This window comes from Patagioenas fasciata, chromosome 2, assembly GCF_037038585.1.
Source record: "Patagioenas fasciata isolate bPatFas1 chromosome 2, bPatFas1.hap1, whole genome shotgun sequence".
NCBI lineage: Eukaryota > Metazoa > Chordata > Aves > Columbiformes > Columbidae > Patagioenas > Patagioenas fasciata.
Window position 1 is genome coordinate 1,565,053 of NC_092521.1, and position 14,350 is coordinate 1,579,402.

Here is a 14,350-nt window from a genome sequence, read left to right on the forward strand (position 1 = left end):
AAGGGGTGGACAGGCAGGGCAGCAGCAAACCCAGGCCCTGAGGAGCTATTCCAGCTCCTACACCGCTGGATGACAGTCCACTGGTCACTTCTGCTTCCACAACTGACCTAAGAGTTACACAATATAAATATCTCAAGGGTGGGTGTCGAGAGGATGGACCAGACTCTTTTCAGTGGTGACCAATGATAGGATGAGGGGCAATGGGCACAGACTGAAGCACAGGAGGTTCCATATGAGGAGGAGCAGGAACTTCTTTACTTTGAGGTGCCAGAGTCTGGACCAGGCTGCCCAGAGAAGTTGTGGAGTCTCCTTCTCTGGAGCATTCAAACCCACCTGGACCCGGTGTGATCTGCTCTGGTGACCCTGCGTTAGCAGGTGGGTTGGACTGGATGATCTCCAGAGGTCCCTTCAACCCAACCATCCTCTGACTCTGGAATTATTGCTGTCAGAACAAGCCAAGCCAAACTGGAAGAGACAGACACTCCATACTCAAGTGAGCAGATTTCTCAACTCCCAGAGCAGAGGAACCTACGGCAGGGACCAGGGCGTGTTTTTAGGTCTGGTTTATCTGTTGTCGGCAAGTCCCCAAGAAACGAACCTCCCATTTCCCACAGTGCATGAAGGGAGAAGAGAACTATTAATGCTTTGGTGCCGTGCTCCATGTCCAATATGCGCATTTCCCTCAACCAGGAAGCTCCAACATTTTCCTGGTGGCCAGAAAGCCCTGACCACCTGCACGTGGTACACGACATCCACCCAATCAGCAGTAAGGAACCAAGAAGGTCACAGGAGCAGAGCAGCTTTGTGCTGGAAGAGGAGAGAAATTCAGGAGCAAGTCACAGAATCACACAGAATCCCAGGATGTCAGGGGTTGAAGGGACCTCAAAGCTCATCCAGTGCAACCCCCCCGGAGCAGGAACACCCAGCTGAGGTTCCACAGGAAGGGGTCCAGGCGGGTTTGAATGTCTGCAGAGAAGGAGACTCCACAACCTCCCTGGGCAGCCTGGGCCAGGCTCTGACACCCTCACCCCCAACAAGTTGCTTCTCCTCTTGCAGTGGAACCTCCTGTGTTCCAGTTTGCACCCATTGTCCCTTGTCCTGTCACTGGTTGTCACCCAGCAGAGCCTGGCTCCATCCTCCTGACACTGCCCCTTTCCATATTGATCCCCAGGAATGAGTCCCCCCTCAGTCTCCTCTTCTCCAGCTCCAGAGCCCCAGCTCCCTCAGCCTTTCCTCACACGGGAGATGCTCCACTCCCTCCAGCATCTTGGTGGCTGCGCTGGACTCTCTCCAGCAGTTCCCTGTCCTTCTGGAGCTGAGGGGCCACAACTGGACACAAGATTCCAGGTGTGGTCTCCCCAGGGCAGAGCAGAGGAGCAGGAGAACCTCTCTGACCTACTGACCACCCCCTTCTAACCCCCCCCAGGTCCCATTGGCTTCCTGGCCACAAGGGCCCAGTGCTGGCTCATGGTCACCCTGCTGTCCCCAGGACCCCCAGGTCCCTTTCCCTACACTGCTCTCTAATAGCTCATTCCCCAACTTACACTGGAACGCCTCAATTCTATTTAGATACATCATTGTGAAACCATTTTCAGTTTAATATAACTGTGCACAGTCGAAGGTCTCTGATCTGAAGACCGGCTCTAGCAGCCTTGGACACTCCACCCACTGATTGGCCAACAAAGGGACAACAACAGATACTTGGGATTTGTTCCACGTGCGAAATAAGACTTATTGACGAAAACACCTGCATGGATTAGCAGAGCTTAACCCTCTCAAGAGAACGATGGTAGGATCAGGACCTGATGATCATGAGGGTTTCTTCCAACCAAAATGATTCTATGATTTTATGAAAAATGAGGACATTAAACAACTGGGCTCCAGGGACCACAAAGCAGAAGGAATAAAGAGGAAAGGGTTAAGAACAGTTATCGTAATTGCCTGTCTTGATGGGATTTGGCTTTCCTACAGATGCCTTCTAGACAGACGGAGCAAGACGTCATCCTCTTAATGACACCCACTAATCTTCATTCTATTAGAAAATCTCCGGTAGTGGTTGGCGGCCGGGAGCACCAAAAATCCCTGCCTGCTCCTGGGGCGACCCAGGGGGCTGATCCCCAATGCCACAGCACCCCATCAACCAACCTCCTGCTTCTCCATCTGGCTGGACACGAGGACAGTTGTCCCCTCACAAGCCATCTTGCTCCCACACTTTGTCCAAACATCTGTAAGTCCTGCATCTTCTCCTTTCCCACCCAGACGGGAGGAGGTGATGGATGCCCAGAAGGGAATAAACCACAGCTGAGGTCTCATCAAGCTTCCTGAGCCACCAGAGGCCTACTGACACATCGTGTAACTCAATCCTCTCTCCCTCTACCAAGTCCACTGTCTGTTCACCTCTTATCTTGGTCTTCAAAGGAGGCAACGTGCACCTACCATGGCTTTGGGAAAAACCTGCGGGACTAACACAAGACATGGGGAAGAGGAGAGGGTTAGAAGGACCTGAGAAGGCTGTTGGGCTGGAGACCTGATCTCCCACCCAGTGGTGAAGACTCCATGATCATTTCATGAATGATGTTTGGAAGTGACTGGATCTGGAGGGGCTCAAAGTTCTCAAGGGCTCAACCCACTCCACCACGGAGTCTTTAAAGCTCTGCTTGGGTGTCAGCCTGTTTCACAATCACCACCACCGTGTTGGCATAAAATCATCGAAGCCCAGGTTGGACGGGACCACAAGGATCATCTGGTCCAAACTTTCTTGGCAAAAGAAGGGTCTAGACAATCTGGCCCAGCATTCTGGTCCAAGTGAACCTTCAAAGTGTCCAATGTTGGGGAATCCACCACTTCCCTGGGGAGATCATTCCAATGGCTGATTGTTCTCTTAGTGAAAAATTTCCCTCTTGAGTTCAACCGAGATCTCCCCAGGAGTAACTCGTACTCATTGCCCCTCAGCTTTTCCATGGGGCTCCAAGGTGTCTCCATCTTCTTTGTAGCCACCTCTTAAATAACAGAAGATCAGAGATTCTCCCATCCCTCTGCAACCTGGCCAAGGATGCTGGAGCTCCAGTTTTTCCAAAAAACCTGTCCCCAAGCACCTGTCTGGGCAATGGTCCCACCATTTGGGTTGTGGTCACTTCAGGCAGAAGTTCCTCAAGGGTCTTCCCACTCCCATCCAAGTCATCCAGTAGATGTCAACGTTGGGCTTAGAATCATAGAATCACTGAATGGTTTGGATTGGAAGAGACCTCTGAAGGTCCCCCAGTGCCACTCCTGCCATGACCAGGGACATCTTCACCAGCTCAGGTTGCTCAGAGCCCATCCAGCCTGGCCTGGGATGTCTCAGGGATGGTTCATCCACCACCTCTCTGGGTACCTGGGCCAGGCTCTCACCACCCTCAGGGGCAAAAATTCCTCATGTTTGGCCTGAATCTCCCCTCTTTTAATTTAAAACTAGGCTTCCAGGTGACCTCCCTTGTGCCACGGGTGCTGGTCACCATCATCCCCCTTTGCACACTCTGGGATCTGCCCAGCCTTGGTCCACCCAAGAGCTGCCAGCCAAGCTCTGGAGAAGCCTAAACCAAGATGCCTTTGTGCAGGGAGATTTTCAGACCGTGCTGTGCATTCTTCTCCTTAAAATTAACCCTCATTAATACAAAATCATCCCTGACATCACGAGGTCTTTGATTTCAGCTTTGACAAGCGCACGCGGCACTCGCATGGTTAAATACAAAAACACCCCCAGCTGTGTCAGCTTCTCTCTCCATCGCTCGGCAGCCCCCAGACAGAGGGCACTTGAGACCCTGTTCTCCCAGAAGCCAGTCCATTCTTGGCTAATTAAGCAAAGCTGCTAATTAGCTTCCTGGCTGGAAGTGGTTGGGGGGGAGGGCGGGAAAGGCTGTGGGTGGGTTTTTACGGGTTGGGATGATGGAGCCATCTCCTGCAGCAAAGCACATGCTGATCCAACCAGGTCGTGTGTGCAAATTGCAGTGAAATCTAATATTTTAATTGCTTGGGTGGCCACGGGGACGAGCCAGTTGGTGGATGGGGGTTGTTGTTCCTAAAATCCGCATTGTCCCTCATCTCTGCTTGCAGCTCGGAGTCGGCGCCGTCACCCAGCTGGCGGGTTCAGAATCCATCGGTGCCGAATCGCTAACGCTGTTTGCAGAAACAAAATGCTCAGGACAGAGAGTGGTGTGTCCTTGTCACCGCTCTGTGTCCCTGTCACTGCTCCTGTGTCCTTGTCACCGCTCTGTGTCCCTGTCACCGCCCCATCTCGCTCCTGGATACAGGCTCAGCTCCCAATTGAAGCGTCTTCAAGGCACCTGCAAACCCCCTTTCCAACTCAAACGGAGGATCCAGAGCTGCCAAATCCCACTCCATTCCACTCTTCCTCACCCTCCCCACCTGCAAAACAGGGAATTGCATCCACCCAGCTGATGCTTTGGGGTCCTGACTACTCTCTAGGGGACACAAATATGTTCCTCAAAGCCATCGACACCCCCAGGAAGCTGAACAATTCTTTCCACTAAAGAAATGCAAATGCTTCTGCTCAAAAAAAAGCCCCAAACACAAGAAAAAACCACCCAAGCCATAAAAATAATGTAAAGAGATGTCCCTGCTCATGGCAGGGGTGGTGCTGGATGAGCTTTAAATGTCCCTTCCAACCGAAACCATTCTATGATTCCATGATTCTCTGCTGTCCTGGCACTCAGTTCTTGTCTCCCCGTCCTTTGCAGAACCTTCACGTTTGCCACGATGTCCTTTGTAGTCACAAAATTAGGTTTAAGGACTCCACTATAGCCAAGTATTTCGAGGTTGTCTACAAAGAAGATGTGAGACTCCCTTTTTACAAAGAGCCCCATGGAAAAGACGATGGGCAATGGGTACAAGTTGCTCTTCGGGAGATCTTGGTTGAACCCATGAGGGACATTTTTCACTGAGAGAACAATCGGCCATTGGAATAATCTCCCCAGGGAAGTGGTGGATTCCCCAACACTGGACACTTTGAAGGTTCACTTGGACCAAGGTGCTGGGCCAGCTCGTCTAGACCCTTATTTTGCCAAGAAAGGTTGGACCAGATGATCCTTGGGGTCCATCCCAACCTGATATTCCATGACTCTACGGGCAGGTTTCTCTGAGCTCACCTGGTGCTCTTGGAGAACATTCTGGTGAGGATTAACACCAGATACCATCACCTTATTTGTTTCCCCTCCTAGAAAGCTTGTTTTTCCCCCTCTTTAATTAATTCTGAGGCTCCTGGGAGGTGAATTACGGGCAGTGAATTACAGGGCAGGCGGGACGGCACACGGCCAACGCCGTCGGGCGACTTTCCACTCTTGTGTGACTTGAACCAGGATGGAGATTGATGCAAACCACATCAACGTGGAAAGGGAGACATCACACCCTCTTGGCTCCTGCTACAAACATGGGAACCTAAAGCAAAGCAAGAGCCTCAGGTGCTTCAACTCACCCACATGTCCAGAAACTGGGGGAATTTGTCAAAGCCCAGAGTAACCAGGTGGGACCCAACTCCAAAACACCCCAAATTTGACCGTTGTCTAGAGTGTTAAAGGTAGGAATTGGGATGAACGTGATGTTATAGAGAACGGCTTCAGGCCACCACTTGTTTGTGGGTCTCTGTTAGTGAAAACATCCAGTGCTGGTGTTTATCCTCCCTGTTTCTTCTTGATTTGATCTGGATGATGCCAGTAGGTACCAAAGATTGTATGGGATGGGGTGTGGGTCCATGGGGAGGTCACGGAGCCTCACAACCACCTCCATCCTGGTAGGTGGTGACCAAGAGGGACATCTCCCAAACTCTCTGAAGTAGGATGAGGCGGGTCAGTTAAGAACCCTCCTTTGGCCACCAAGAAAGGGTGGTGAAGGAGCCATCTGGGCTGCAACAAGAGCAGTTCCTCAGCCCCTCTAAATCCATCTCTGCTCACAATACTTTGCATTTTGAAGGCAAAAAGATTGTTTGGAAAGCGGTGAAGCAGGCACCCAGCACATCATCATCCCTCACCTCTGATCATCTACTCAGACATACTCAGTTCTGGTGATTATTTTGCCCATGTCCAAGGCATTAGTCCACATCAGTACAAGTGAGAAATCATGGTGTTCATACACCCAAACTTCTTCTGCAAACTCCACGAGGAGCTATAACAAAGATGAGCACCACACCGCATTATTTTCTAGCAACATAAATCCATGAAAGCTGGAGGTGTCGTTTGCTTTAGTCCTGATCCAAGCCAGAGAATGCTCATGTCTATCTTACCAACAGACTCTGAAATGCGGTGGGACCCACAGGCTGGAAGAGACGGCTTCGTTTCTCAGGAGGTTTTTCCACCTCCATGCTCTATGGAGGCAGCGCACCGAGCAGACAGGCTCGCTCGGTGATGGATTAAAGCAATACCTACACAAACCTGCTTATATTCAATGTAAAAACCCTAGAGAAGAGTCTAGAAACCAGTTCCAGTGAGGAGAGATGCTCAGTCATGCCCCTTCCCAAACTGGTGATGGAACCCAATGCAATCCCACAGACATGCGACCCCATCACCCACCAGCCCTGATGCTCCTCCTGTTCTGCTCCATCTCCTGGTCATGGGTAGGAGCTACTCAAACAAGAACCACCGCATGGAGAGGATGGTCCTTTCTCCAAAGAACCATCAAGATCCATCTTAAGGTTCATTTAAGCATGGTAGTAAAGCTAAAAACCACAGGAAGGGGAAGGGGAGGAGGATCAGAAGAGCATAAAGAAAACATGGGCCACCCCATATCCCCACCTTGCCACCGAGGCCACGTTGAAGACCCCAACCCCGATACCGGAGGGAAATTTTTGGCTACCTGTAGTGGAGGAGTTGACCTTCCGCACTGTAATCCCGATAAATGTCATATTCTTTCTCAAACACTCCGGAAGGCGACGAACTGCAATACAGTAACAGTGAACAAGGAGTTACCAATGGTGACTGCGATGTGCGCCTGTTCTCATTAAACTCTACTTTAGGATCAATGAAAATGCACCCACAGAGATGGGCTCCCAGTTCCTGTTAATTTGGGCTCTGTGCTTGAGACCTACTCCCACCTCCTTACCTCAAGCTTTGAGCATTAATTAGTTGTTTAGCAGATGATGACCAAGCCCACCATGGCTGTGGTCTCCAGCTTTATTTCAAGCCTTGGAAACACCCTATTTTCCCTTAAACTCTGCTTATTTGTGTAGACACACCTGGACAGACCCTAAACTTCTTATGGTTTTGTCCCACCCATGGTCCTTACCAAGTGTGGCCCATTCTCACGCCTTGAGCATCGCTCTTGCTCAGATGGTCAGAGCCAATGTGGGCAGAGGCGGGAAGCACCAGAAAAGCCCTTTTTGGCACACTTTTTGTCTACCACATTGTAGTTGCTTCCATCTGAGCCCACAGAGCCCTCACTCCCAGAAGACGGTGAAGGTCCCCGCACCAACAACCACCAACCTCTTCCAAGAGACACCTTAACTCAGTACACCCATTGAAGAAACACCAAAATAAGCACGTGGAGGTGCAGAATGGCATTTACACGCTACTTTTTGGACTATCATGGGCCTAAATGTCCTGGAAGAGCAAACCCACTCTTAGTCCATGTTCCCTTTGGCTTCACGCTTGTCCACCAGCCAAGACCCTCCATACCTCCCAACAAGGCGTGCGACCACTCATTGGTCTTTGTCTAAGGGCAACGTTTTCCAATATTGCTCATACTCTTTGCCAATATTTGCTCAACGAACACAAGAAAGGTCTTTTTTTTGCCTTAAATGGTCATTCACTGTGGGGATGTGCAAATAATCAGGCTTGTTCAGAAAACCCAGGGCACCGAGCAAATTGTTGGACATTTGCTCCGCATCCAAACGTAGCAGCAAACATCTGGAGAAACAACTACATTTTGAGCAGTTTCTGAAGAAACGGCGTTAAAACCCCCCTGTGTACACATTAAGAGGCTTGCGTTAATAAAAATCAGATCAGATGTTGGTTTGGGAAGAAGAGAAAAGGAAAAGAAACAAATCTCCTTAATAGGATAGACCTCAAAAATGTTATTCAAGCCACAATAAAATTAAGCTTCTGTCAAAGCTAATTTTAATGAGGCTCCCAAGCCCTGAAATTATGACTGTGTTGAGTTGCTTAATCCCTTTTTCCTGTCGAGTGCACGCGAATGAGCGCTGTTCATTCTGACCGCTGGTGCTGTACCCAGATCTGCGGCTCCAGGCTCTCCTCCCCAATGGGCAAAGCTCTGGATGGATTGGAATGAATGCTCAGGAAGCTTCCTAACGAAGAGTCCCACTGCTAAAACAGATCATATCTAACGTCTACAGAAGAGAAGAGGAATGGGCGTTGGGAGAAGACCTCGAGGAAGGTCTCCTCCAGGCAAGATCTTGTGATCAAAGCCAAACAAGGGGAAGACCCTCATGGGAAACAGGGTTTCTCTTGTGGTGGGAGCATCCCTGCACAACCATGGCCTGGAGAACCTTCAGCGACTCTGTCATCCAGGAAAATCCCTGGTGCTGGTGGAGCCAAAAGGAGACTCCCCTCTTCTCCTGGTTTCCCCAGGCACCAAAGGCTTCAGGACCACCTTAGTGTCCCTACGCAAAATCTGTCTGTTCGCTCTACTTCATGGACGTTTTGGAAAGTTCTGCAAGGTAAGAAATCACAGAATCCCAGAATGTCAGGGGTTGGAAGGGACCTGGAAAGCTCATCCAGTGCAATCCCCCCGGAGCAGGAACACCCAGCTGAGGTTCCACAGGAAGGGGTCCAGGCGGGTTTGAATGTCTGCAGAGAAGGAGACTCCACAACCTCCCTGGGCAGCCTGGGCCAGGCTCTGACACCCTCACCCCCAACAAGTTGCTTCTCTTCTTTCAGTGGAACCTCCTGTGTTCCAGTTTGCACCCATTGCCCCTTGTCCTGTCACTGGGTGTCACCCAGCAGAGCCTGGCTCCATCCTCCTGACACTGCCCATTTCCATATTGATCCCCAGGAATGAGTCCCCCCTCAGTCTCCTCCAGCTCCAGAGCCCCAGCTCCCTCAGCCTTTCCTCACACGGCAGATGCTCCACTCCCTCCAGCATCTTGGTGGCTGCGCTGGACTCTCTCCAGCAGTTCCCTGTCCTTCTGGAGCTGAGGGGCCACAACTGGACACAATATTCCAGGGGTGGTCTCCCCAGGGCAGAGCAGAGGGGCAGGAGAACCTCTCTGACCTACTGACCACCCCCTTCTAACCCACCCCAGGTACCATTGGCTTCCTGGCCACAAGGGCCCAGTGCTGGCTCATGCTCACCCTGCTGTCCCCAGGACCCCCAGGTCCCTTTCCCCTACACTGCTCTCTAACAGGTCATTCCCTAACATATACTGGAAAACCTCAGTTCTTTGGTGCAAAGGTTCTTCCAAGCACAGCGAAGGCTGTTGAAACGACCACGGAGTTACGTGGCTTTTAATATTCTGGCCCGTAACACATGGTTAATATTCCGGCCGGTGCCAGCTGGATGCGGGCGGTGAGGGACGTGTGAGCTCAGAGGTGAATGGAGGTTATTCACATCTGGCCTCCAAACCTGGATGAAATATCTAAGGAGGGAAATTCGGCTCCAAAATCGGTATTTCATGCAGCACATGGCTACGTTACAACCCTTGTCTTAACGTAACTCCTTCTGCACTTTCTGTCCCAGTATGGATTCGAAACTGGAGCTCCAAAACATAGAATCCATGATTATTTCAGTCTAATCCTTAATGGTGTGGAGCCTGGAAAAGCCTTGTTTTAAGATCCAAACCCTGAACCAGGGATGGCCCATCCAGCATCACTCTGCACAACCTGTCCCCACCTTCTCAGGGACATGGGTTAATGTGAGGGTTGGGGTAATGGTTGGACTTGATGATCTTGAGGGTCCTTCCCAACCAATATGATTCTACGATTCTCATCTCGAACCAAACGGGTTTCATTTCCCATCAGCCATAGTTATCCCATCCACTCTAACTCAGCATCCCCTGGCACATCTGGACCATCTCTGCGAAATGGACAGAATTGACGTTGATTGAGTCCATCCCGCCAAACACCCATCGAGACGCGAGAAGGGCAAAGATTTGGGGCTGGAGTCAATGCCCGGAGGCATCGTGGTGGGAACTGGAGTGGGGAATCTCCGCAGGGATGGGGCGGTGGTTGCACAACCCAGGGGTGGCCAAGCCGGCTGCACTTTGCTTCTCCAAGACAAGCTGAATTTCAAGGAGGGGGTCATTAAAAGTCACTTTATGAGATTTTTGGCATAAATGAAGAACTGCTGGAAGCGGCGGGTGTGGAGTTTGCTGGGGAGCCAAGGGCAGGTTTGCCAGCTATTTAATATTTAAGCAGCATCATTGTTGGACTCCTGGTGGCTCAGTGTCCCACGTGCAGCGATGTCGTGGAGCATTTGTCCCCTACCCGTTGCCTGCTCCCCCCAGTAAGCTGTTTTTTCAAGGTTTTTAAGCCAATTCTTTAAGAATTGTGCCTCATAAGGGTCAGACTAACAGAGCCACTGGATTAAAAGGAAGGAATGTTTTACTATGAGGGTGGTGAGAGCCTGGGCCAGGTACCCAGAGAGGTGGTGGATGAACCATCCCTGAGACATCCCAGGCCAGGCTGGATGGGGCTCTGAGCAACCTGAGCTGCTGCAATGTCCCTGCTCATGGCAGGGGTTGGAATAGATGACCTTTAAATGTCCCTTCCAACCCAAACCATTTGATGATTTAATGAAAACGCACATTTTTCTGAGGCTAAAATACCTTTTCTCTATTGAGGGTTCCTCCTGATGCTTGAACAGCTTGTCTCCATCTCTGCTGGATGGCCGTGAGGACAGACAGACAGACAACTCTGATTTTTTTTTTGGGAGGGGGGAGGAAAAGCACCTTCCAAATCTTGATGTTAAGCCCAGCCTGCGATACAAGGCTTTGTAAGGCCAGATGTTAAGCCCAGCACTGATGGATGCTGCCCGCTGAGCCACAGCTGGTCCTTCAGAACCTTCTGCTCGCAGCAGCATCCGAGGAGGAGGAAGGATGATAGGAAACCAAATGAGAGCAAAACAGAACAAACCTCTAGGTATGCGGTGGGATGAGAGGGAAGGTGGGAAATAGCCCAGGGGAGGATAAATGCCACATTTCTCACAGGCAGCACGAAATGCACACGCTTTGAAAAAGACTCGGGGAAATAATAATAAGCTGTCCCCAGCAGGACCCAACATGGGGTTTTTACAGGCAAAGCTGACACCTATTTATCGTTTTGGCAGCTCCCTGGGCTCTAAGCTGGGCTCAGCATCAGCCCGGCGGTGGGAGCTGATTGGAGGCTGTTTTTGGCAAGATCTCTGTAGCAACAGCTCCATCAGCCGCGGCTGCAAACAGCTCTCGCCAAAAACACCCGTTCCTCGGAGTCTGACCAAAACAACCGAAGGGACGGAGGAGCAGCTGGAAAGGGGCACGTGGAGCTTGGTCCAGGCACCTGGAGCAGAGGGAATGAGCCGGCAGCAATCCCTGCCTGGTGGTTTCAGCTTCTTTGGAGCTTGTCAGGACCCAGTGGGTGTCTGGGGGTGTGCAGGAGGGAGCGGGATGCTTGGAGGGGTCCCTGAGTCGCAATCCGCTCACACATCCCCGACGATGCTGCAAATCTAAATCCTCCCTGGGTAGAGCATCGCGCCTGCTTGCTGTGACCCCGGTGGCTGGGAACCGTTCAGCACCCCTCGAGGGTACCGCTCATATGCCCCGGCGACTGGGAACCATTCAGCATCCCTCGAGGGTACCGCTTGCTTGCTCCGGAGGTTGGGAACCGTTCAGAATCCCTCGAGGGTACCGCTCGCCTGCCCTGGGGGCTGGGAACCATTCAGCACCCCTCGAGGGTACCGCTCGCTTGCCCCGGGGGCTGGGAACCGTTCAGCACCCCTCGAGGGTACTGCTCGCTTGCCCCGGGGGCTGGGAACCGTTCAGCATCCCTTGAGGGTACTGGGAACCATTCAGCACCCCTCGAGGGTACCGCTCGCTTGCCCCGGTGGCTGGGAACCGTTCAGCACCCCTCGAGGGTACCGCTCGCTTGCCCCGGTGACTGGGAACCATTCAGCATCCCTCAAGGGTACCGCTCGCCTGCCCCGGCGACTGGGAACCATTCAGCATCCCTCAAGGGTACCGCTCGCTTGCCCAGGTGGCTGGGAACCGTTCAGCATCCCTCGAGGGTACCGCTCGCTTGCCCCGGTGGCTGGGAACCGTTCAGAATCCCTCAAGGGTACCGCTTGCTTGCCCCGGGGGCTGGGAACCATTCAGCACCCCTCGAGGGTACCGCTCACTTGCTGAGCGAACCGCGGCGCCACGGGGAAACGCTCACGGGGAAACGCTGCCGCTGCCACCAAGCTTGCCTGGAGAGCTTTGTTGTTTCCCTGTTGTGTTTTCCCCCTCCCAGGAGACCCGATGCATTCCCAGAGCTCCCCGGGTGCGAGCAGAGTCGGACCCAAGTGCAGATGCTCTCCAAGCATCCCCGCCTTTGCTGCTTTAAAAACTATAAATGCAAGCTCCCGAAATGTTACCCCTCAAATAAGCCCCTGAGCGTGGGCGCACACACCTTACCGGGAGATAAACTGGAAGATTAAGGGCTTTTCTTCCTTCTATTTTTGCCTCGACGCCAGCAGCGCCCTTCCCAGGGTGGCTGCAGAGGTGCCCTCCATCCCAGGGGGATGCGGATGTGCAGAAAACACTGATTTTTAGCCCCAAATCCCAGGGCAGGCAGCAGCCCCACACTTCTGTCTTCACAGCAGCATCACTCCCATGATTTCAGCTGCATCCGAGTTCTCATCGAAGGGACCAAAAAGCTTTCAGAGTGATTTTGTCAGGCTCCAAGGAGCTGGCTGTGCTCCTTCCAGCCTAACCTGCTCTGCAGAAGGAAAATTGGCATTGCTACAGCCCGGCTGCGGCCAGGAGAACTCTGCAGATAAGCAAACGATCCTGCTAGGATGACGTTGCCCTTCGTGCCGAGCAAACAGGATGGATACATTATTTTCATTTATTTTTTTCACAGCTGTGAAACCCGCTGGGATTTTTTACAACCCAGAGAAGCAAAACCCTGACAAACGCCTGTGTCTGCACCGGCTTATCATAAGATGAGTATCTGCACTGATTTTGGGAAGAGGACAAAGATTCTCCACGTTGGCATCTTGCTCTGTGGTTTCCCAAGGAGATGGTCTTCTCCTTGGTCTACAGCACCTCGGTGCATGGGAACATCCTCCTCCGTGGTGATGGAGTTGTAGAAACGTCCAGTAGCATCCCCAGGGAAAGTCTGGTAGGAACACATGGGTTTCCCCTTAAAAACTCAACGGGAGTCAGGTCACTTCCAACACGGGACCATCAAACAGAATTACAGAATGGACTGGGTTGGAAAAGACCTCAGAGATCATCCAGTTCAACCCTTGGTCCAACTCCAGTCCATTGACCAGATCATGGCACTAAGTGCCATGGCCAATCTCAGCTTAAAAACCTCCAGCGCTGGTGAGTCCAGCACCTCCCTGGGCAGCCATTCCAATGCCTGACCACTCTCTCTGCACAGAATTGCTTTCTAATACCCAGCCTAAATTTAAGGTTAAGCCCATGCCCCCTTGTCCTATTGCTGACTGCCTGGGAGAAGAGCCCAATCCCCCCTGGCTAGAACTGCCCTTCAGGTCATTCTAGAGAGTGCTGAGCTCACCTCTAAGCCTCCTCTTCTCCAGACTGAACAACCCCAAACCCAACGGGTGGAGGTTGAATTCCCTGCGGTCCCATGTGATGGACAAAGAGCTCCTCCCACTGCCACCGGTGAGGTCTACACACCTCCAGAAGTTACATCCCGTTCCTGCAGATCCTAATTTTGATGGGTACGGAGGGTTTTCAGCTTCATGGGGCTCTCTAGGACTGGGGGTCATGACACCAATGTGTATCGTGACCCAAACCAAGATGCAGGGTTGCTGCAACAAGAACAGCACCAGACCTGGACCACAGATGTCCTGGCTGGGAACTGACCCTCAGTTATTTCTTATGGCTGATGTTCACAGCTGTGTAAAACAGGTGAAGAGACACCTGGTTGGCCATCATAGGGTAGAGCAAAGCTGACAAACCAAAGCAAATATCTGTGAAGACACAGTGTGAAGTTGCCAGAGATGAGAAGAAAGACTGCAATGGCAACCCTGGAGCAAAGTGTCCTCCCTCCACTGCTTCCAACAACAAAAAAGCATGAGTGTACAAAAAGCAAGACTTCGTTGGGCCACCACAATGGGTACTCAAGCCCAAAACTACATACCCGACAGGACATGTGATGTTCAAGACACCACCAAGTTCACCAAGGCCAAGTGCCAGCTTCTG

At 51.8% G+C, this 14,350-nt stretch overlaps 1 protein-coding gene across 5 annotated transcripts in view; it reads right to left on the reverse strand.

Moving 5' to 3' along the window:
• ARHGAP39 (Rho GTPase activating protein 39) overlaps positions 1-14,350 on the reverse strand; it is a 154,099-nt gene that overhangs the window by 30,561 nt on the left and 109,188 nt on the right. For 4 of the 5 annotated variants that reach the window (XR_011737326.1, XM_065830347.2, XM_071803731.1 and 1 more), the window contains exon 3: positions 6,844-6,924. The exons of the other annotated variant lie outside the window; for it this stretch is intronic. Coding sequence is in view for 3 of the 4 variants with exons in the window: in XM_065830347.2 (XP_065686419.1) it covers positions 6,844-6,924 (81 nt within the window). In the remaining variant the exon portion in view is untranslated. The remainder of the gene's footprint in view (positions 1-6,843; positions 6,925-14,350) is intronic. 5 annotated transcript variants of the gene reach the window in all.